At 49.1% G+C, this 22,664-nt stretch overlaps 1 protein-coding gene across 1 annotated transcript in view; it reads right to left on the bottom strand.

Annotated features, from left to right (window-relative positions):
- OTOF (otoferlin) overlaps positions 1 to 22,664 on the bottom strand; it is a 410,132-nt gene that overhangs the window by 205,462 nt on the left and 182,006 nt on the right. Inside the window, exons 4-5 of the mRNA XM_075341675.1 lie at positions 15,259 to 15,358; positions 3,018 to 3,235 (exon numbers count right to left, since the gene is read on the bottom strand). Of these exons, the coding sequence (XP_075197790.1) occupies positions 3,018 to 3,235; positions 15,259 to 15,358 (318 nt within the window). The remainder of the gene's footprint in view (positions 1 to 3,017; positions 3,236 to 15,258; positions 15,359 to 22,664) is intronic.

The raw sequence follows: 22,664 nt of genomic DNA, 5'->3' as shown, positions 1-22,664 counted from the left end.
TGCTACACTAACACTATTACATCTACTCTGCTACATCTGCTCTGCTGCTACACTAACACTATTACATCCACTCTGCTACATCTGCTCTGCTGCTACACTAACACTATTACATCTACTCTGCTACATCTGCTCTGTTGCTACACTAACGCTATTACATCCACTCTGCTACATCTGCTCTGTTGCTACACTAACACTATTACATCCACTCTGCTACATCTGCTCTGCTACACTAACACTATTACATCCACTCTGCTACATCTGCTCTGTTGCTACACTAACACTATTACATCCACTCTGCTACATCTGCTCTGCTACACTAACACTATTACATCCACTCTGCTACATCTGCTCTGTTGCTACACTAACACTATTACATCCACTCTGCTACATCTGCTCTGTTGCTACACTAACACTATTACATCCACTCTGCTAGATCTGCTCTTCTACACTAACACTATTACATCCACTCTGCTACATCTGCTCTGTTGCTACACTAACACTATTACATCCACTCTCCTACATCTGCTCTGCTACACTAACACTATTACATCCACTCTGCTACATCTGCTCTGCTACATTCTAAAATAAGTATTTGCTTTCATAGCTTCTGCCTGGAATTGAGATGTATAGAACATTTGCATTTTGGTTGAAGGTATCAGGACAATAATGGGGTCAGTACAGACCCCTGCATTATATTTAGATATATTAGGTGCACCAGGAGGACAGGTGTCAGGTGTGGACGAGCCCTTTAAGCTCCATATTTCTGATATTTGCCCATATTGCAGTACGGCTATGTGCAGCTCACATCCCGCGGCCTGGGCTTTGATAGTGACACAGTAACAGGCCTTTGATGGCCGCTTCATCTCCTCTGTGTGATGGACGCGCTGCCTTTGATTTATGCTCCTCGCCCGGTCGCTGGCGATTATCCTTCACAGTCAGAGGACGCTTTCTTGTAAGAACACAAGAGTCTCCGCTGGGCTGTCACACAAAATCAAGAGTGCGACACCCGGCAGATGGGAGGATTTAGGAACGATAGTCTCTCCGTAAATGGCGACGGTCGCCAGGGATGGAATATATTAAAATGAGAAGACGACGAAGATTAATGCAGGATGAAAGAGCGAAAAAAAAAAATGAAGAAAATCTGTAAGTCTCGGCAAGAACGTTAGTTTGGAAAATTATAAATCTCTTTCTTTAAAGTCATGACTTAAGCTCCGGAGCTGAATTCAAAATTCTGCAGTTTCTGAACAGTTATACATAACACACCTGTCACTTTTGTAAATATGGAACTTCTTTACCTGCTCTTAAAGCCGGCGTGCTCCTGAATCCGGCGAAATTTTTCTCTTGTTCCTAGCCTTCTCCGTTCCGGAGATATGGCCTCTTCATTGCTGTATGTACTTCTAGTCTTTTTCAGCCAAGTAGGTGTGGTCCTAAAGGAGACGCCCACAAAAGAGCAGAGGACCACGCCCATGAGGATCAAAAGACTAGAAGAGGAGGCCATATCTCAGGAATGGAGAGGCGCAGGAACTAAAGAAAAACATTGCCAGATTCAGGAGAACAGCGGCATTTACACCAGGTAACGAAAAAATTATATATATGGAAAGTGACAAGTTTTATTTAATGTGTTAGATCTTATCTTACAGCGAAGTGAAGATAAACTGAAGTAAAGAGGACAAATCATAATATTTTCACTTTTGGGAAAGTCATATTAAAAGTGGGGTTTTACCATCACTCTAGGGGTCCTAGCCTTACACTGAAATGCTCATAGTCAAATATTTCATCTTGGTATCGAATAAGTAACAGATCCTGATGATAAGTGATCAGTTCCACAGTGATGGGTTCACCTCAAAGTTTAATCAGATCCCAGGCTCATGAGCCCAGGTGTCACACTAGGTATGGGGAAATACAAAGCGAATGGTGAAAGGGAAGGGAAACCCTATGTCTAGGGAGGGGGGAGATGGTGATCCCCTGACCAAGCCTACCACTGGTCCCCAAGTTCCCTCCTGCGCCGAGCAGGATACCTGACTCTAGGCTGACCCTGTATCTAGGCCCTAAGTAGGGAGCGGATGGTATGAGCTCTTCATCAACCCAACTAAAGGGCACACAGATATAACAAACAAGGGAAAACAACAAACAGCTTATCTCTAGATGACTCGGTAAGAAGTTCAGTAAAGAGCAGTAACAATCCTACAGATGATTGCAAGCCGCCTGCTTGCATCCAGAGCTTGTGAAGGAACTGAATATCACCAGCACAAGTCCAGGGAAAATTAGACTATTTAAACCCAAGGGGAAATACAGATGATTAGCAGCTGAAGGGAAGAGGAGATCTGCAGGGTCCTAAAGGGAAAAGGATGAAAACCCAGCAAAGGAGATGCCTAGTACACTGAATACGGACAGATGGCATAATAGCAAATCGGAGAGCATTTTGCACAGCCAAACGCTCTAACCTTCTATCGCCGGACACCACAGGACTGTCTGTCACTCGTGACATTGGGCCATTCATTTGTTACTCCGATCGTTCAAGTATGAGATCTCTTTTACTCATGGTGAGTTGTGAGGCGAAGTAAGCCAGAACCACCATGACCAAACCTTGACGAGAAGTCCCAGCTCACTGGAGATGCAAACAATCGATGGAAACAATCCCAAAAAATCATAAAGACCCCCCCCAAATATTTCGTTTGCTCACAAGGCCACGTCCTCCCACACAACAGGTTTTTTTTTTACTTTCCTTATGACACCAAAATGAAAAAAAAAAAAAAAAAGTTTACCGTTTTTTAACCACAGCTCCTAGGCAAATCTATGTGTCACCATGGTAACAGACAACAATTAGACCCTGAGTAGTCTTATCCCACAGACTTCTTTCTATCATTGACTGTTTCTTTGTTATCACTACAGGATCGGACTACTCAGGGTTTAACAATCAGTTACTATTAAAATGTAAAAACGTAAAAAGTCAATGTTTACATATGGGAAGACCCAGAAGATTCATACACCCCATACATCATAGTGGGGGACATTACCTTCTGAAGACCCTCTCTCCCGACTGTAGGCTTTGGTGGGATCTTCCAGGAGACACGGCTGAGTTATTAGTCTGTCCGGAAAGCAGGCTGTCCGTCTCTAGATGGAAGTTGCCGTCCATTTCTCCTCTCATGTGGGAGTTATCTAAAAATTCACCGTCGTTCCAAGCACCCACAGAACCGTCCATGGTCTGGTACCTGATCTCAATACTGACGCTGGTCTGAAAGACAAAGGAAATCAGATGAGCCGGTTACATCACTCTCGTTATTTAATTTTTATTTGAGATTGCTTGCTTGTCAGTTTAAGGTACACAATTTGAAGGGGGAAGGGGTTGTAAATAAATGTGTTTATCCTAGTTGGCCTCCATGGACCTTAATGTAATCAGGCCTGTAATTCATTGTCTGGGGGGCTTGTGTGTCTATTGTTCCTTTGCAGGGGGCCTCCCTAATACACAATCCTGCAGACTGGCCAGAGACTGCCCTCCTTCATACTTGAAGTTACAGGATAAAAATGTCTAAGGGGGCGGGTGTGAGCACTTCTGCCCATCCATTGGTCTGTACCCAGGAGAGGGAGGACAATAAGCCACATGTTTGGTCAGTGAGTTGGTGCTGTGACATGAAGGTAGAAGATCCGTTTCTGCAGCCGAGTCCTGGTGCCTATGAATGGACTGTAGAAATTGGAGCTGGGTACATATGCTACAGTCGTGATATGATATCCATCATCTGGATTTGAGAAACTACCCTAAGGCCTTGTGCGCACATTGCATTTATCATGCTTTTTCCTTGTTTCTTGTAATCACTAAAAGCAAATAAAAAGCATCCCAGCAAAGTCTATGAGAATCCTGACTTGCTGTGCACACGTTGCTTTTTTTTTCCTTGCAGCTTTTGTTGCTGAAAAAAGAAGCAGCGTCAATTTTTTCTTCATTTTTCACCAATTGACTTCAATGGAGTCAGTGAAAATTGCAGGAAAAAAAACGCATATGTAATGCCTATGCCGCTTTTTGTATATGTTTTTATGTGCTTTTTTGGCGTCACTGCGGTTCCCTGCGGCCATTTCCTCATCTCCCAGTCTTTACCGCGGGACCTTGCTGCAGGGAAGTCTGGTAAGGTCACAAGGTGAATAGAGTTCATGCCGGTGGATCACTGGGATTTCCTGCAAATGCAATGGCATGAACTCGGGTCACCTTGTGACATCACCGGGGTCCCTGCATCTAGTCCATATAGCCAGTGTCAGCAGACATTTTCTCATCTTGCGGTCTTTACCGTAGGACTTTGCTGCAGGGAACTCCGGTGATGTAAGTAGCCTGGTCTGTGAGGCGATCCATACCTCAGAAACCCCGGGTCATCATGGTGACAACCCAGGGTTACCATGGCAGCGATTGGGTTCCTGTGATCGCATTACAGGGACCTGACCGTCGGGAAGAGGTAAGCGATTCCTCTCCCTGCCTCCTGAATGCTGCGATCACACTGATCGCAGCATTTAGGGGGTTATACTGCTGTGAGCGGAGCAGGCATTGCTCCTGGCAGTAAAAGCCGGATCCCAGCTGTAAGATCAGTCGGAGACCTGGTGGCGATCGCGAGTGCCTGAACCCCTGCAGCATTTGAAAGAAGCATGTGAAAAAACGCGCAAACGCAAAAAATTTGGTGTATGAATGGAAATTTCAGCACCAAATCTGCATCTCCAGCCACAAAAATGGCAAGCGTTATGTCAGGGACTGTCAGCCATCACCAATATCACCATATAAATGGAGGTCTTAGGTTTGCCCAATGTGCAGTCTTCTAAGGATTATTTTTTTTTTGCAATTTGCATCTTTTGTTATGATATTTGTTGCACAATTTGCTACTTTTGTGGCATTAGTTACACCGAAAATGAGCATCAACTGCCTGAGAAAACGCACTGGCGTCTGAATAGGGCCTTGATGGATGGCACGGCAGCCATTTTGGCGGCACCTATGGGTCCCCGATCTTTCTGTGTTGCTGTGTCCCTCACATCAGTAAGGTAATATTATGTCGGGGACTGTCTCAGTCATCACTGATATCACCACATAACAAGAGGAGGGATGTTTTTGCCCAATTTAGAACACGTTTTTGCAATTTTTGATTTTTTTTTCACAAGTATGGGTGACCCTTAAGAGCTTCCACTACGGGAGCCAAAGAGGGTACAAAATGAGCGTGCCTGACTCCGATGGACGAGAGGTGAGGTCACAACTTCTAGAAGAAGCGATGGCTATGGCAGCTGTGACGGGTCGGAGGCCTGTGCGTGTGACGTTCATAAGATATATGCTACACAAGAGCTGGGGGTGTGGAGGGGCCCAGATCCAGCGGGATAGTCCTGAATTTGGGGTGCAGTGGTCTCTGGGGTAGGTCCCGACTCTGTGCGCACCCACACGATATATTACGATATCATGGTGGAGCAGGTCTCTCCTCTTTCCATCTATAATAGACAATATGGCGGACGGCACCATGGCAACCGATCAGATTTCAACTGCCATAACTACAGGGCTGGTGAGAAAGTGAAAGCAGTGAGGTGATTGGTCGCTGGGGATAACGTGTTCACTGACCGTCTGCGCTGGTTTGTTTACAAGACGACCAATGGACCTTAGATACCACTCAGGTTCCCATAGCAACCAGTAAGACTCCTATCACATCCAATCAAATTGCCCTAACAACCAATCAGATTCCCATACCAACACATCAGACAAGTTAGCAAGCAAATACCCATAGTAACCCATCAGATTCCAATAGTAACCAGATTCCTATGCTATGCAAGAAGTTACCAATGGGAACCAACCATATTCCCATAGTAACCAGTCAGATTCCCATAGCTACTGGACGGACGCCTCCTATAGCAACCTGTCAGATTTCCATAGTAACCATATTCCCAAAGTAACCAGTAAGTTTCCCATAGCAACCAGATTCATAAACGGATTCCCATAGTAACCAGATTCATAACCAGATTCCCATAGTAACCAGTGAGATTCCCATAGTAACCAGATTCATAACCAGATTCCCATAGTAACCAGTCACATTCCCATAGTAACCAGATTCATAGCCAGATTCCCATAGTAACCAGATTCATAGCCAGATTCCCATAGTAACCAGATTCATAACCAGATTCCCATAGTAACCAGTCACATTCCCATAGTAACCAGATTCATAACCAGATTCCCATAGTAACTGGTCAGATTCCCAGTAACAAGATTCATAACCAGATTCCCATAGTAACCAGTCAGATTCCCATAGTAACCAGATTCATAACTAGATTCCCATAGTAACCAGATTCATAACCAGATTCCCATAGTAACCTGTCACATTCCCATAGTAACCAGATTCCCATAGTAACCAGTCAGATTCCCATAGTAACCAAATTCATAACCAGATTCCCATAGTAACCTGATGGACTCCGTTAATAACCAGTCAGATTCCAATAGCAACTGGTCAGATTCCCATAGCAACCGCACAGACTTCTATAGCAACCAGTCAAATTCCCATAGTAACTACTATTCATGTTGCAACCAGATTTCCAAAGAAATTAATTATATCTCCTTAGTAACCAGTCACATTCCCATAGCAACCAATCCTCCATTTTAGCACATTTTTATGAGTCTCGTCCGTTGAAGCCTGAGATCATTTGGAGATATGGGAATATTATGATTGCTAGATCCACAAGAAACTAAAAGGGAGCATGTTGTTCCATGCAACCAATCAGATTCTGAATTAATTTCTTAAAATTCTTTACTGTAAAAATATCGAAAAAAATAACAGGTTGCTAGGGGCAACGCATCTGTTTTTGTTTTCTTTCTTGGAGTTGCACAGTTTAATACTGAATGATGGAACATTTTAAGCTCCATCCTATATCAGGCAAAGTCCAGACAGAAACGTCCGTTTTTAAATAAACCCCGCCCATTCCAAAATCAAGATTGTAGTACTGCGCAAAGTAACGAGGCTGCCAATCACACCGCCCAAAATCACAGCCCTGCGGTACATGTCAGTGTTATGACACCGCCTGTAGCACCGCTTGTCCCATGGACACCATGTCAGCACTGTTGAGGAGTATGACCATGCCTGTCCCATGGACATCATCTTGGTGCTCTGGGAGGGTATGACCCCACCTGTCTCATGGACACCATGTCAGCGCTCTGAAGGAGTATGACCCCACCTGTCTCATGGACATGTGGCGCCCCTGAGGCTTCCGTCGCCACAGGTCATTGCACCCCATCAGCGGTGTGATGCCCCATTCTGGGAGAGGAAGAGAGTGAACTCCGGTCCCCTGGTAAATCCACACTACACCCATTGCTAGGGACACACAGGACCAGGGAAAGTGGCAGTTACCCTCCCATGCTGCATGCTGGGAGGGGCCGTAAGACCCATCCCTGCTCCTATAGGGTAGAACAGAGCAACTGAGGAGGTGGGAGGAGCCATCTGAGAGCAGACACAGAGAGGAAGGTCAAGGTTAGTCAGTTACCTCGGGGAGTGAGAGAGTAAGGGGTGCTTCACACACAGCGAGCTCGCTGCCGAGATCGCTGCTGAGTCACGCTTTTTGTGACGCAGCAGTGACCTCATTAGCGATCTCGCTGTGTGTGACACTGAGCAGCGATCTGGCCCCTGCTGCGAGATCGCTGCTCGTTACACACAGCCCTGGTTCGTTTTCTTCAAAGCCGCTCTCCCGCTGTGACACACAGATCGCTGTGTGTGACAGCGAGAGAGCGACAAATGAAGCGAGCAGGAGCCGGCATCTGACAGCTGAGGTAAGCTGTATCCAAGATAAACATCGGGTAACCAAGGTGGTTCCCCGATATTTACCTTAGTTACGAGCCTCTGCAGCTCTCACGCTGCCTGTGCTGCCGGCTCCGGCTCTCTGCACATGTAGCTGCTCTACACATCGGGTTAATTAACCCGATGTGTACAGCAGCTAGGAGAGCAAGGAGCCAGCGCTAAGCAGTGTGCGCGGCTCCCTGCTCTCTGAACATGTAGCTGCATTACACATCGGGTTAATTAACCCGATGTGTACTGTAGCTATGGTAGGAGAGCAAGGAGCCAGCGCTCAGTGTGCGCGGCTCCCTGCTCCCTGCACACACAGCTGTGCGCTGGTAACTAATGTAAACATCGGGTAACCATACCCGATGTTTACCTTAGTTACCAGTCTCCGCAGCTTCCAGACGGCAGCTCCGTGCAAGCGCAGCGTCGCTTGCACGTCGCTGCTGGCTGGGGGCTGTTCACTGGTCGCTGGTGAGATCTGCCTGTTTGACAGCTCACCAGCGACCATGTAGCGATGCAGCAGCGATCCTGACCAGGTCAGATCGCTGGTCAGATCGCTGCTGCATCGCTAAGTGTGAAGGTACCCTAAGGAGTGAGCATGTAGTTGGAGGAGAAGAACGAGATAAAGGAGGGAGGAGGAGGCCTGCTGGAGGCAGGCAAGGAGGAGAAAGAAAAGAAAGAAAGGGTCGCAGGGCCGCGGGTAGTCCTGTAGGTACCACGAGCAGTCCTTGTTAGGTACCGAAGCCGAGGGCCTAGAGGCGCTACGGGTAGCTGCGGGCTGCGGTGGCCTGTTCCACATTGACACCGGTGGAGCGATTAAGCTGCGACAGGGGACGGTCCCTAGAGACTGGAGGAGTGCAAAGACAATCTCCAAACAGTAAAAACCGAGGCCCAGGGACGTTGCAAGCTCCCAGGGCCAGAACCCATAGCAGCCGTCCAGAAAAGGGGTAATCAGCCGACAGGTGACCCCCCAGCCTGGAGGCTGTAGTGGAGGCCGAGCCAGGTCCACCCTAACAAAGGCAAGGCTAAGGAAGACAGCAGAGAAGGAGACACTAAGAGAAGGGCACCGGATTTCACTCTCAGAATCACCCCAGAAACGGCGGAGGTCCCTGACAGTGGTCCCAGCAGTCCAAGGGTCCCTACAGCTGTGACAAGAACTGTGAGTAAAGAACTGGAACTGCACCCTTGAAGTTGCCTCAGTTATTCCATCTTCATAGACATTCACAAGCACCAACTGTGCCCCGGGCATTGCTCCACCTGTGGGGAGCAGTACCATCATAGCTGCCATCACATCATCCCGGTGGCCTCACACAGCAGCGGCGGCTTATTAGCCGCATACCACAGGTGGCGTCACGAACACAACCATTAACAAGCAAGCCACATATTTTACTGACACCCACCAGGGCCACGGAACCGGGCCCAGCCACCACTGACTACCACCGGACTAGTCCGGTCCGGCACCAGGTGTCCCATAGCCCTGGGGTGGGCGAGTCAGACACCATATTGGCGCTCTGGGGCGAATATGACCCGCCTGTCCCATGGACACCATGTTGGCGCTCTGGGGGGTATGCCCCTGCCTGTCCCATGGACACTATGTTGGCACTGTAAGGGTTGTATGAGCTTACATGTCCAATTGATACCATGCATGCCCTATGGGGGAAGTGCAAACATTTTTGTGAGGACGGGAATTTACACATCTAGAATTTTATAATTTCTTTTATTTCTAAGTTTAATGTTGGGGAGAGGGGTTTGTGCGCTGCAGTAAAAGAAAATGTGCAATCATTGTCCAAAAATCATCCGTCCACCAGTAAAATAAATCCTGCACCTCACACATCCCAAACCAGTCTCCATAATGAGGCATCCGACATGTGCTCCGAGCTGTAACACACAGGAGAGGATTAGATACACAGCTCAGCAGATAGTATCACACATGACAGTATTAGATACACAGCTCAGCAGACAGTATCACACAGGAGAGGATTAGATACACAGCTCAGCAGACAGTATCACACAGGAGAGGATTAGATACACAGCTCAGCAGACAGTATCACACAGGAGAGGATTAGATACACAGCTCAGCAGACAGTATCACACAGGAGAGGATTAGATACACAGCTCAGCAGACAGTATCACACAGGAGAGGAATAGATACACAGCTCAGCAGATAGTATCACACATGACAGTATTAGATACACAGCTCAGCAGACAGTATCACACAGGAGAGGATTAGATACACAGCTCAGCAGACAGTATCACACAGGATAGGATTAGATACACAGCTCAGCAGACAGTATCACACAGGAGAGGATTAGATACACAGCTCAGCAGACAGTATCACACAGGAGAGGATTAGATACACAACTCAGCAGACAGTATCACACAGGAGAGGATTAGATACACAGCTCAGCAGACAGTATCACACAGGATAGGATTAGATACACAGCTCAGCAGACAGTATCACACAGGTTAGGATTAGATACACAGCTCAGCAGACAGTATCACACAGGAGAGGATTAGATACACAGCTCAGCAGACAGTATCACACAGGTTAGGATTAGATACACAGCTCAGCAGACAGTATCACACAGGATAGGATTAGATACTCAGCTGAGCAGACAGTATCACACAGGACAGGATTAGATACACAGCTCAGCAGACAGTATCACACAGGTTAGGATTAGATACACAGCGCAGCAGACAGTATCACACAGGATAGGATTGGATACACAGCTCAGCATACAGTATCACACAGGAGAGGATTAGATACACAGCTCAGCAGGCACTATCACACAGGAGAGGATTAGATACACAGCTCAGCATACAGTATCACACAGGAGAGGATTAGATACACAGCTCAGCAGACAGTATCACACAGGAGAGGATTAGATACACAGCTCAGCAGACAGTATCACACAGGTTAGGATTAGATACACAGCGCAGCAGACAGTATCACACAGGATAGGATTGGATACACAGCTCAGCATACAGTATCACACAGGAGAGGATTAGATACACAGCTCAGCAGGCACTATCACACAGGAGAGGATTAGATACACAGCTCAGCATACAGTATCACACAGGAGAGGATTAGATACACGGCTCAGCAGACAGTATCACACAGGAGAGGATTAGATACACAGCTCAGCAGACAGTATCACACAGGAGAGGATTAGATACACAGCTCAGCAGCCAGTATCACACAGGAGAGGATTAGATACACAGCTCAGCAGACAGTATCACACAGGAGAGGATTAAATACACAGCTCAGCAGACAGTATCACACAGGAGAGGATTAGATACACAGCTCAGCAGACAGTATCACACAGGAGAGGATTAGATACACAGCTCAGCAGACAGTATCACACAGGAGAGGATTAGATACACAGCTCAGCAGACAGTATCACACAGGAGAGGATTAGATACACAGCTCAGCAGACAGTATCACACAGGACAGACAGGATTAGACACATACACTCCCTGACAGAAGTTCTGTCGCTTATCCATGTTATAAGCTTTTTTGTAAATAAAAGCTTATAACCTGACTTTAAATTCATCCATTGATTTTATAAATTACTCTTTTGAAAGCTGAAACCCTCCCAAATTTGGTTTAGGTTATGAAAATAAAGTTGCTGCAAATCTGAAATATTCATCATTTAATGAACACAGAAAGGTCAGATTTTGGCAAGACAAAAGTTTTGTCACCCACAGAAAGTAATGTGAAATTCAGACAAATAATTAACTTCTAATACAAAGATATGTGGCATAACATTGGGGAATGAAGTTGTGCTGCTATTAGAGCCATATTTAATATTTTGTGTGACGCTTGAAGGACTGCATCCATGCGGATCAACAATGATTCATACAATTTATTGCTGAAGTCATCAGGAATAGCAGAGAATGCATCTTACATGCCTCCCAGAGGTCATCTAGATTCTTTGGTTTTGTCTTCCAAGCTTCCTCTTTCATCCTACCCCAAACATGCTCAATGCTGTTCATGTCTGGTGACTGGGCTGGCCAGTCCTTGAGCACCTTGATCTTCTTTGCCAGGAGGACCTTTGTTGTAGAGATGGATGTATGAGATGGAGACCATCCTGCTGCAGAATTTGACACCTTTTATGATTGGGAATGTAAGAGGTAGCTAATACTTCTTGATATATTAGGCTATTGATTTTGCCTTCCACCTTGTAAATGTTTCGCACACCCCCATACTGAATGTAACCCCAGACCATGATCTTTCTACCACCAAACTTAACTGTTTTCTGGATCCATACGGGCTCCAGTAGGTCTCCTGCAGTATTTGCGGCGGCTGTGGTGTAATTCAATTGAAGATTCATCAGATAAATCCACCTTCTGCCACTTTTCCAGCGTCCATCTGTTTAGCAGGCTGTGGGACTTGGCAATTAAAAAACCATGTGGCATTTGCCTTTTGTTTAGTGCTGGCTTCTGGGCATTGATTTGACCTTGGAGGCCATTTCGAGATAAAATCCCACAAACTGTTCTAGTTGACACAGGGACTTGAGGTGACCAGGCCTGTTGGAGCTCTGCTGCAGTGGAAGAGGGGCTGGCTTTGGATTTTCTAACCAACAAACGTTACTCCTGAGCAGTTGTCTTGCGGGGTCTGCCGGACCTGGGCTTGTCAAAAACATCTCCAGTCTCTTCAAATCTTTTTTTAATTCTTTGTACTTGACGCTGAGACACATTAAAGGTGCAGCCACCTCTGCAGTGGATCTGGTCTTCAGCCTCTTGATAATCAAGGCTTTGGTCGCAGGGTGGATTTTTGGCATGTCGTCAGAGGTCAAGTTGCAGTTCAAGTGAAGGTCTGGGGTGCTGGGTTTCTTTTTATACACACCCAATAATTAACCAATCATTTAGTGAGCACAGGTGAGGATGTAAACTAGGATTGGGTGCATTATATGACAAGGCGACAAAACTTTTGTCTTGCCAAAATCTGACCTTTCTGTGTTCATTAAATGATCAATATTTCAGCTTTGCAGAAACTTTATTTTCATAACCTAAACCAAATTTGGGAGGGTTTCTGCCTTCAAAAGAGTAATTTATAAAACCAATGGATGAATTTAAAGTCAGGTTATAAGCTTTTATTTACGGATTTATGGATAAGCGACAGAACTTCTGTCAGGGAGTGTATACCTCTGCTCTCAGCACAGTGTTTGGTGCAATGTCTCAGTGCAGGACAGTCGGGGGCTTTGGGCCTGTGCTGGTTTCGCTCACAGATGATTGTCTGCACTGACACACTGTAACGAGCTGCTCTCCGCAGGGCGAGATCTATAGAAGACTGAACTCTTGGAGGTTTCCATTCACTGACAGCAAATGTATAAAATTACACAAACACAGAATCTACTGGAGGCCTGCAGAAGCTTCCATAGTGTTTCAGTGCAATGTCGGACTTGTGGATGATAACAGGGACTAATAGCACCACTGTCCAGGGGATGTCCTGCAGTTTGTACAGTCTCACAGGGAGCGGTTTAGCACATCTGGACGGCGGTGGACACACATTGTCATCCAAATATGATGAACTTTCCAGAAAAGATGAGAGAAACCCTCCTTCTCCGGGGAGAAGCCGCGCAGCCATTCATTATAGGTTACCACGGTAACGGGAAATTATAAATGACAGAAGTTCACACTTTGTTGCTTCCACCGGCGCCGTCCAAACCCAAAGTAAATGGTGTGAGCGGGTGATCAGCGCCGGTGCACGACCATGAACAGCAGCCGAGGAGATGAGGGAACGAGGGAAGAGCTTCCAGATTGTTGACACTTTCCTTATTCAGATGTCCGGAAAACCCATGGCAAAGAAATCCCCAGCCACATGAACGGCACGATTGTCATGGTCCACGGCGGGAGTCGGTGTATAGTCCGGTATCTGTCAGATGTGGACATGAAGGTTTTCTAAGGCCAGGATGACGCCATTCACTTACAGCAAGCAGAGGTGAGGAAAATGGTTACTATGAATGAAGGGATTCAATAAATAACATACAGAGCAAGTGATAAGCGTATGACGGCTGGGGGTCAGACTGCGGAGACCCCCTCCAATGCCAGTACAGAGGCTCAGTATCGCCCAATCACTGTCTATATCAGAGGTGGTCCCACATGCTCAGTATCGCCCCAATCAATGTCTATATCAGAAGTGGCTGCACATGCTCCGTATCACCCCAATCACTGTCTATATGTGTGGTGGCTGCACATGCTCAGTATCGCCCCAATCACTGTCTATATCAGAGGTGGTCACACATGCTCAGTATCGCCCCAACCACTGTCTATATCAGAGGTGGTCACACATGCTCAGTATCGCCCCAACCACTGTCTATATCAGAGGTGGTCACACATGCTCAGTATCGCCCCAATCACTGTCTATATCAGAGGTGGTCACACATGCTCAGTATCGCCCCAATCAATGTCTATATCAGAGGTGGTCACACATGCTCCATATCACCCCAATCACTGTCTATATCAGAGGTGGTCACACATGCTCAGTATCGCCCCAATCACTGTCTATATCAGAGGTGGTCACACATGCTCAGTATAGCCCCAATTACTGTCTATATCAGAGGTGGTCACACATGCTCAGTATCGCCCCAATCAATGTCTATATCAGAAGTGGCTGCACATGCTCCGTATCACCCCAATCACTGTCTATATGTGTGGTGGCTGCACATGCTCAGTATCGCCCCAATCACTGTCTATATCAGAGGTGGTCGCAAATGCTCAGTATAGCCCCAATTACTGTCTATATGTGTGGTGGTCACACATGCTCAGTATCGCTCCAAACATAGTCTATATGTGTGGAGGCCGCACATGCTCAGTATCGCCCCAATCACTGTCTATATGTGTGGTGGTCACACATGCTCAGTATCACTCCAAACACAGTCTATATCAGAGGTGGTCGCACATGCTCAGTATCGCCACAATTACTGTCTATATGTGTGGTGGTCGCACATGCTCAGTATCGCCCCAATTACTGTCTATATGTGTGGTGGTTGCACATGCTCAGTATCATCTCATTCACTGTCTGTCTATATGTGTGGTGGTCGCACATGCTCAGTATCACCCCAATCACTGTGTATATGTGTGGTGGTCGCACATGCTCAGTATCGCCCCAATCACTGTGTATATGTGTGGTGGTCGCACATGCTCAGTATCGCCCCAATCACTGTGTATATGTGTGGTGGTCGCACATGCTCAGTATCGCCCCAATCACTGTGTATATGTGTGGTGGTCGCACATGCTCAGTATCGCCCCAATCACTGTGTATATGTGTGGTGGTCGCACATGTACAGCATCGTCTCATTTGGGACATATGATTACTATGATTTATCTGACTTCCGTGGCAGGTGAAATATGTTGTTTAATGGACAAACCCTTTAAGTTGTAGCATGATTCCTTTAAGGATGACCTTAGAAGGTTCTAGAAAAGATAGATCATCCATAAGTACGGTATATAATGTGGACATCTGGTGGACAGTGATACCTACGCGGATGGCCGAGTTGTTGTCATCGATCAGGGTGTCCGACACTTCCAGCTGCGCCTGCTCCACCACTTTCTGGAGAACCATCCGAAATGTGCCGATGAGTCTGAAAAAAAAAAACACATAGCCGTAAACATGGGAAAATGGCACCCAGCTTTCCGGCAATCCTGAATGTCACAGTTGTCTTGCTGTAGATAGGCCCTACTGCCGTGTGTCAGTCTTCACCGAAGCTATACCATTCTATTCAGAAATAATCACGCTATGCATAAGAAGTGGTAGGATGACCAGAAGAGTTGTCATAGGTACGAAACAAGAGAAGGACTATATTGAGAGCCCTGTGTGACCCCTATGGAGGCGGCCATATTGCCAGCGGCGGCTTTACGGTGTACGAGGAGTGTGAATTATTGAGGCTCGGGCCGGAGCAGGGGATTCTGCTGAGATCTCCCCTCCTCCGTCCATACATTATTTATCGGTCCCTCGCTCCGTCTGTGACTCGAAGGACATTCATAATTCACGTCTCATCGTATTCTCCTTCCGAGAAGAAACCACCGAGGCCGGAGAAGAAGGGGTTAAAGGAGAGGAGGAAAGACCCCCGCGATCAGAGCACAAGAGCATTATACCATACAGCGAAGGGAAGGAGCAGAGGAAAGACCCCCGAGATCAGAGATTATACTGTATAGTAAGGGGAAGGAGCGGAGGAAAGACCCCCAAGATCAGAGCACAAGAGCATTACACCATACAGTGAGGGGAAGGAGCGGAGGAAAGACCCCCGAGATCAGAGATTATACTGTACAGTGAGGGGAAGGAGCGGAGGAAAGACCCCCGAGATCAGAGCACAAGAGCATTATACTGTACAGTGAGGGGAAGGAGCGGAGGAAAGACCCCCGAGATCAGAGCACAAGAGCATTATACCATACAGTGAGGGGAAGGAGCGGAGGAAAGACCCCCGAGATCAGAGCACAAGAGCATTATACCATACAGCGAAAGGAAGGAGCGGAGGAAAGACCCCCGAGATCAGAGCACAAGAGCATTATACCATACAGTGAGGGGAAGGAGCGGAGGAAAGACCCCCGAGATCAGAGCACAAGAGCATTATACCATACAGTGAGGGGAAGAAGCAGAGGAAAGACCCCCGAGATCAGAGCACAAGAGCATTATACCATACAGTGAGGGGAAGGAGCGGAGGAAAGACCCCCGAGATCAGAGCACAAGAGCATTATACCATACAGTGAGGGGAAGAAGCAGAGGAAAGACCCCCGAGATCAGAGCACAAGAGCATTATACCGTACAGTGAGGGGAAGAAGCGGAGGAAAGACCCCCGAGATCAGAGCACAAGAGCATTATACCATACAGTGAGGGGAAGAAGCGGAGGAAAGACCCCCGAGATCAGAGCACAAGAGCATTATACCATACAGTGAGGGGAAGAAGCGGAGGAAAGACCCCCGAGATCAAAGCATAAGAGCATTATACTGTACAGTGAGGGGAAGGAGCGGAGGAAAGACCCCCGAGATCAGAGCACAAGAGCATTATACTGTACAGTGAGGGGAAGGAGCGGAGGAAAGACCCCCGAGATCAGAGCACAAGAGCATTATACTGTACAGTGAGGGGAAGGAGCGGAGGAAAGACCCCCGAGATCAGAGCACAAGAGCATTATACTGTACAGTGAGGGGAAGGAGCGGAGGAAAGACCCCCGAGATCAGAGCACAAGAGCATTATACTGTACAGTGAGGGGAAGGAGCGGAGGAAAGACCCCCGAGATCAGAGCACAAGAGCATTATACTGTACAGTGAGGGGAAGAAGCGGAGGAAAGACCCCCGAGATCAGAGCACAAGAGCATTATACCATACAGTGAGGGGAAGAAGCGGAGGAAAGACCCCCGAGATCAGAGCACAAGAGCATTATACCATACAGTGAGGGGAAGGAGCGGAGGAAAGACCCCCGAGATCAGAGCACAAGAGCATTATACTGTACAGTGAGGGGAAGAAGCGGAGGAAAGACGCCCGAGATCAGAGCACAAGAGCATTATACCATACAGTGAGGGGAAGGAGCGGAGGAAAGACCCCCGAGATCAGAGCACAAGAGCATTATACCGTACAGTGAGGGGAAGGAGCGGAGGAAAGACCCCCGAGATCAGAGCACAAGAGCATTATACCGTACAATGAGGGGAAGAAGCGGAGGAAAGACCCCCGAGATCAGAGCACAAGAGCATTATACCGTACAGTGAGGGGAAGAAGCAGAGGAAAGACCCCCGAGATCAGAGCACAAGAGCATTATACCGTACAGTGAGGGGAAGGAGCGGAGGAAAGACCCCCGAGATCAGAGCACAAGAGCATTATACCGTACAGTGAGGAGAAGGAGCGGAGGAAAGACCCCCGAGATCAGAGCACAAGAGCATTATACCGTACAGTGAGGAGAAGGAGCGGAGGAAAGACCCCCGAGATCAGAGCACAAGAGCATTATACCGTACAGTGAGGAGAAGGAGCGGAGGAAAGACCCCCGAGATCAGAGCACAAGAGCATTATACCGTACAGTGAGGGAAAGAAGCAGAGGAAAGACCCCCGAGATCAGAGCACAAGAGCATTATACCGTACAGTGAGGAGAAGGAGCGGAGGAAAGACCCCCGAGATCAGAGCACAAGAGCATTATACCGTACAGTGAGGGAAAGAAGCAGAGGAAAGACCCCCGAGATCAGAGCACAAAAGCATTATACCGTACAGTGAGGAGAAGGAGCGGAGGAAAGACCCCCGAGATCAGAGCACAAGAGCATTATACCGTACAGTGAGGGAAAGAAGCAGAGGAAAGACCCCCGAGATCAGAGTACAAGAGCATTATACCGTACAGTGAGGAGAAGGAGCGGAGGAAAGACCCCCGAGATCAGAGCACAAGAGCATTATACCGTACAGTGAGGGAAAGAAGCAGAGGAAAGACCCCCGAGATCAGAGCACAAGAGCATTATACCGTACAGTGAGGGGAAGGAGCGGAGGAAAGACCCCCGAGATCAGAGCACAAGAGCATTATACCGTACAGTGAGGGAAAGAAGCAGAGGAAAGACCCCCGAGATCAGAGCACAAGAGCATTATACCGTACAGTGAGGGGAAGGAGCGGAGGAAAGACCCCCGAGATCAGAGCACAAGAGCATTATACCGTACAGTGAGGAGAAGGAGCGGAGGAAAGACCCCCGAGATCAGAGCACAAGAGCATTATACCGTACAGTGAGGGAAAGAAGCGGAGGAAAGACCCCCGAGATCAGAGCACAAGAGCATTATACCGTACAGTGAGGGGAAGGAGCGGAGGAAAGACCCCCGAGATCAGAGCACAAGAGCATTATACCGTACAGTGAGGGAAAGAAGCAGAGGAAAGACCCCCGAGATCAGAGCACAAGAGCATTATACCATACAGTGAGGGGAAGAAGCGGAGGAAAGACCCCCGAGATCAGAGCACAAGAGCATTATACCGTACAGTGAGGGGAAGGAGCGGAGGAAAGACCCCCGAGATCAGAGCACAAGAGCATTATACCGTACAGTGAGGAGAAGGAGCGGAGGAAAGACCCCCGAGATCAGAGCACAAGAGCATTATACCGTACAGTGAGGAGAAGGAGCGGAGGAAAGACCCCCGAGATCAGAGCACAAGAGCATTATACCGTACAGTGAGGGAAAGAAGCAGAGGAAAGACCCCCGACATCAGAGTGACTCGCCCACCCCAGGGCTATGGGACACCCGGTGCCGGGCCGGACTAGTCTGGTGGTAGTCAGTGGTGGCTGGGCCCGGCTCCATGGCCCTGGTGGGTGTCAGTAGAATATGTGGCTTGATGAATAAAGTTGGTGTTCGTGACGGCACCTGTGGTATGCGGCTATTAAGCCGCCGCTGCTGTGTAAGGCCTCCGGGGTGATGATATGGCAGCAATGATGGTACTGCTCCCCACAGATGGAGCAATGCCCGGGGCACAGTTGGTGCTCGTGAGAGTCTATGGTGTAGTGGAAGTCTAAGCAGCTAGAATAACAGAGACCACTCCAAGGGTGCAGTTCAAGTTTTTTACTCACAATTCTTGTCTGGGCCCGCAGGAACCCTTGGACTGCTGGGACCACTGTCAGGGACCTCCGCCGTTTCTGGGTGATTCTTGAAGCAAAACCCCGTGCCCTTCTCTTAAGTGTCTCTGTCTTCTGCTGTCTTCCTAAGCCTTGCCTTTTATAGGGTAAACCTGGCTCGGCCTCCACTACAGCCTCCAGGCTGGGGGGTCACCTGTCGGCTGATTACCCCTTTTCTGAAGGTCTGCTATGGGTTCTGGCCCGGGGAGTTTACAACATTCCCTGGGCCTCGGTTTTTACTGTTTGAAGATGATTTTGCACTCCTCCGGTTTCTAGGGACCGTCCCCTGTTGCAGCTTGATCCCTCCACCGATGTTCCTGTGGAACAGGCCACCGCAGCTCTACAGCTATCCGTGGCCCTGGGACCCCTTCTGTTCTCTGCTTGGTGGCACCTGGACCCTCTGAGTCCCAGGATCTTCACCAGGAAGCGTCTCTTTCTTCTTTTCAGCTCCTGACTGACTTGGAGCTCTCTTTCCTTTCACTTCTCCTCCTTGCCTGCCTCCAGCAGGCCTCCTTCTCCTTCCCCTCCCTCTCTTCGACTGACTAAACTTGACCTTCCTTTCTTTGTCTGCTCTCATGTGGCTCCTCCCACCTCCCCAGTTGCTCTGATCTCCCCTATAGGAGCAGGGATGGGTCTTACGGCCCCTCCCAGCATGCAGCATGGGAGGGTAACTGCCACTGTCCCTGGTGCCAGTGTGTTCCTAGCAATGGGTGTAGTGTGGATTTACCAGGGGACCGGTGTTCACTCCCTTCCTCACCCAGAATGGGTATCACACCGCTGGATGGGGTGCAATGACCTGTGGCGACGGAAGCCTCAGGGGCGCCACACTCCCCCACAGCAAATCCCAGCACGTCCTCGGGCTGAAAAGACAACAAAAACATGTGGAAGAACTGCAAAAACATTTTTGTTATGAATAACAGTAAAACAATAAACTTTTCTTCCCTTTATGGGAGGCACAAGTACTTTAACGTTGCAAACTTTCTTATGAAGAAACTCTACCGTGTTTCCCCGAAAGTAAGGCCCTGTCTTACATTAATTTTACCCCCAAAAGTCCCACCCTGCCTTACTTTCGGGGGAGGCCTTACATTGGAAAAAAAAAACAATTTTCAACAACATCCCCTGCAGCCTCCCCATTGTTTCACAGTCCGGCATCCACCCCATCCTCCCCCCTGCAGCCTCCCCATTGTTTCACAGTCCGGCATCCACCACATCCTCCCCCCTGCAGCCTCCCCATTGTTTCACAGTCCGGCATCCACCACATCCTCCCCCCTGCAGGCTCCCCATTGTTTGAGAGTCCGGCATCCACCGCATCCTCCCCCCTGCAGCCTCCCCATTGTTTGAGAGTCCGGCATCCACCCCATCCTCCCCCCTGCAGCCTCCCCATACAGTGGTTCTGCCCCCCACTCTGCCACCACACACACTGACACATACGGTACCGGTACAGCCCCACACGGCACCCACACACATATCGTACCGGTACCGTACACACACTGACACATACAGCCCCATACGGCACCCATACACATACCGTACACATACCGTACACACACACACACACACAGAGAGAGTTTCGGAACTTACCGTTACTTTCCTTCTGTTTTCAATCTCCTCTGCGGTGCCGGGCTGACGATTCGGATGCCGGGGACGCTGGACCAATCGGAGCGAGCCTGCAGGCGGTGACGTCGCGGCTGATTCGGCCAATCAGCTGCGAGCCGGCTGACTGGCCAATCACAGCTCGAGCTGATGGCCAGCAGGGAGCCTGTGACGAACAGGCTGATCGGCCAATCAGCATCGAGCAGGAAGGATGGAGCGAGGGAACAGCGGCAGCGGTAAGTAACACCGCGACCACCACCCATAGGCGGCCTTACATTCCCCGGGCCCCCCGCTACCCTGCCTTACAATCGGGGGGTGCCCTACATTGGCGGACCCCCCCGAAACCCCCACCCTGCCTTACTTTCGGGGGGGTCCTACTTTCGGGGAAACACGGTATATGTGCACTTTCAGTCTATTGCACAGTTTGGGCACATCCCCCATAATTCTGGTAGGGGGCACAACGGGTGCAACTAATTACATTTTTGGCTACAACAAGTCCAGTAGCCCGACAGTTCGTTCAGCTTTTCAAATAACAAAGGGCAAATACACAACCAGCCACTAAGTCCAGTGGCCTGGTTACACAGAGCACATAAGACATCACATTCACTGGGGACCACACTCCAGTTCCGTGGCCCGGTACATATACAACATGCGGGGTGACTTCTTCAAAAAGCACAAGGGGCAAAAAGGCAGGGTAGGGTGTCGTCTTCAAAAAGAACATTAGGGCAGCACATCAGGGACATCTTCACAAAGAATGAGGGGCAGACAGGGGCTATGTACAGTTCAGCATCTTCTTTTCCTTTCACTCACGAGGATAGATGCGGGGGTCCCACTCCGGCATTGCTCCAGGCAACAGGTATGCCGATGAGATCATTGTCTGTGTCCCCTGGGCGCTGGTCACTGACCTACTGCGAGGCGCTGCAGCATGGGCAGGAATGGGGCTTCTTCCATGCTCAGCTCGGCGTTCCTGCAAAGGGCTGCTGGTTTGCTGGGATCTTTGGGGTCTTGCTTTGGCCGTGCACCTGGCATCAAACAAGCCATAGAGATCCGGGTCTGTGTCTCCTGCGTGGCTGTTGCAGGCCCGCTGCACAGTTCTGCGGCTTGGGCCTGCTTTGAGGGAGTGCTGCGGCTGCTGCTGACAGGGGAGACGCTGCACGCTGGCATAGTGCGGCGCCACTCCGGTTCTTCTGGGGCCGCCTCCTCCCGCAGGATGTGTACATGCAGAGCGTACCAGCCCCGGCTCCCCATCAGCCGGGTGTACTCCACGGTGTCACCAGGCTTGGCATCCCGCCCTGGGTGGCCTTTGGGCAAATGCTCCTCGATATCCCGGCGGGCCACAAAAACATCTTTGCCCAGTCTGGGCTCTCTAATGAAGCCCCAGCCTCCTTTCTGCCGAAAGTCTATCACTAGGCCCCGTCTCACTGGGCCCTGTGACCCCTTGAGGGCCTTTCGAATTTGTTCCTTGGAGGCCAGGTTGGACGTCTCCTCGGCTCTCCGCTTCTCCTCCCGGGCCTCCCGCTCCCGCTGGTACTCCTTCACCAATCTCTGGCAGGTCAGCTCATTTGCCAGGGGAGTCTCCTTGGGCCGCAGTGGCTGCTGCAGTCTCCCACTCTCTATGGGCACTGCGTCCCAGTTCACTCCCGGGGATGTCGTTCCCAGGAGGATCACAGGGGGACTCGGTAGGGGGCCCACTAGCTGCTCGGGGTCCACCCCTCCCCAGGCTCCGTCTTCGGGG

Source organism: Anomaloglossus baeobatrachus, chromosome 3 (genome assembly GCF_048569485.1).
Source record: "Anomaloglossus baeobatrachus isolate aAnoBae1 chromosome 3, aAnoBae1.hap1, whole genome shotgun sequence".
In the NCBI taxonomy this organism is placed as follows: Eukaryota; Metazoa; Chordata; class Amphibia; order Anura; family Aromobatidae; genus Anomaloglossus; species Anomaloglossus baeobatrachus.
Note: the sequence above shows the minus strand (reverse complement) of the source record. Positions and strands in the feature narration are given on the sequence as shown.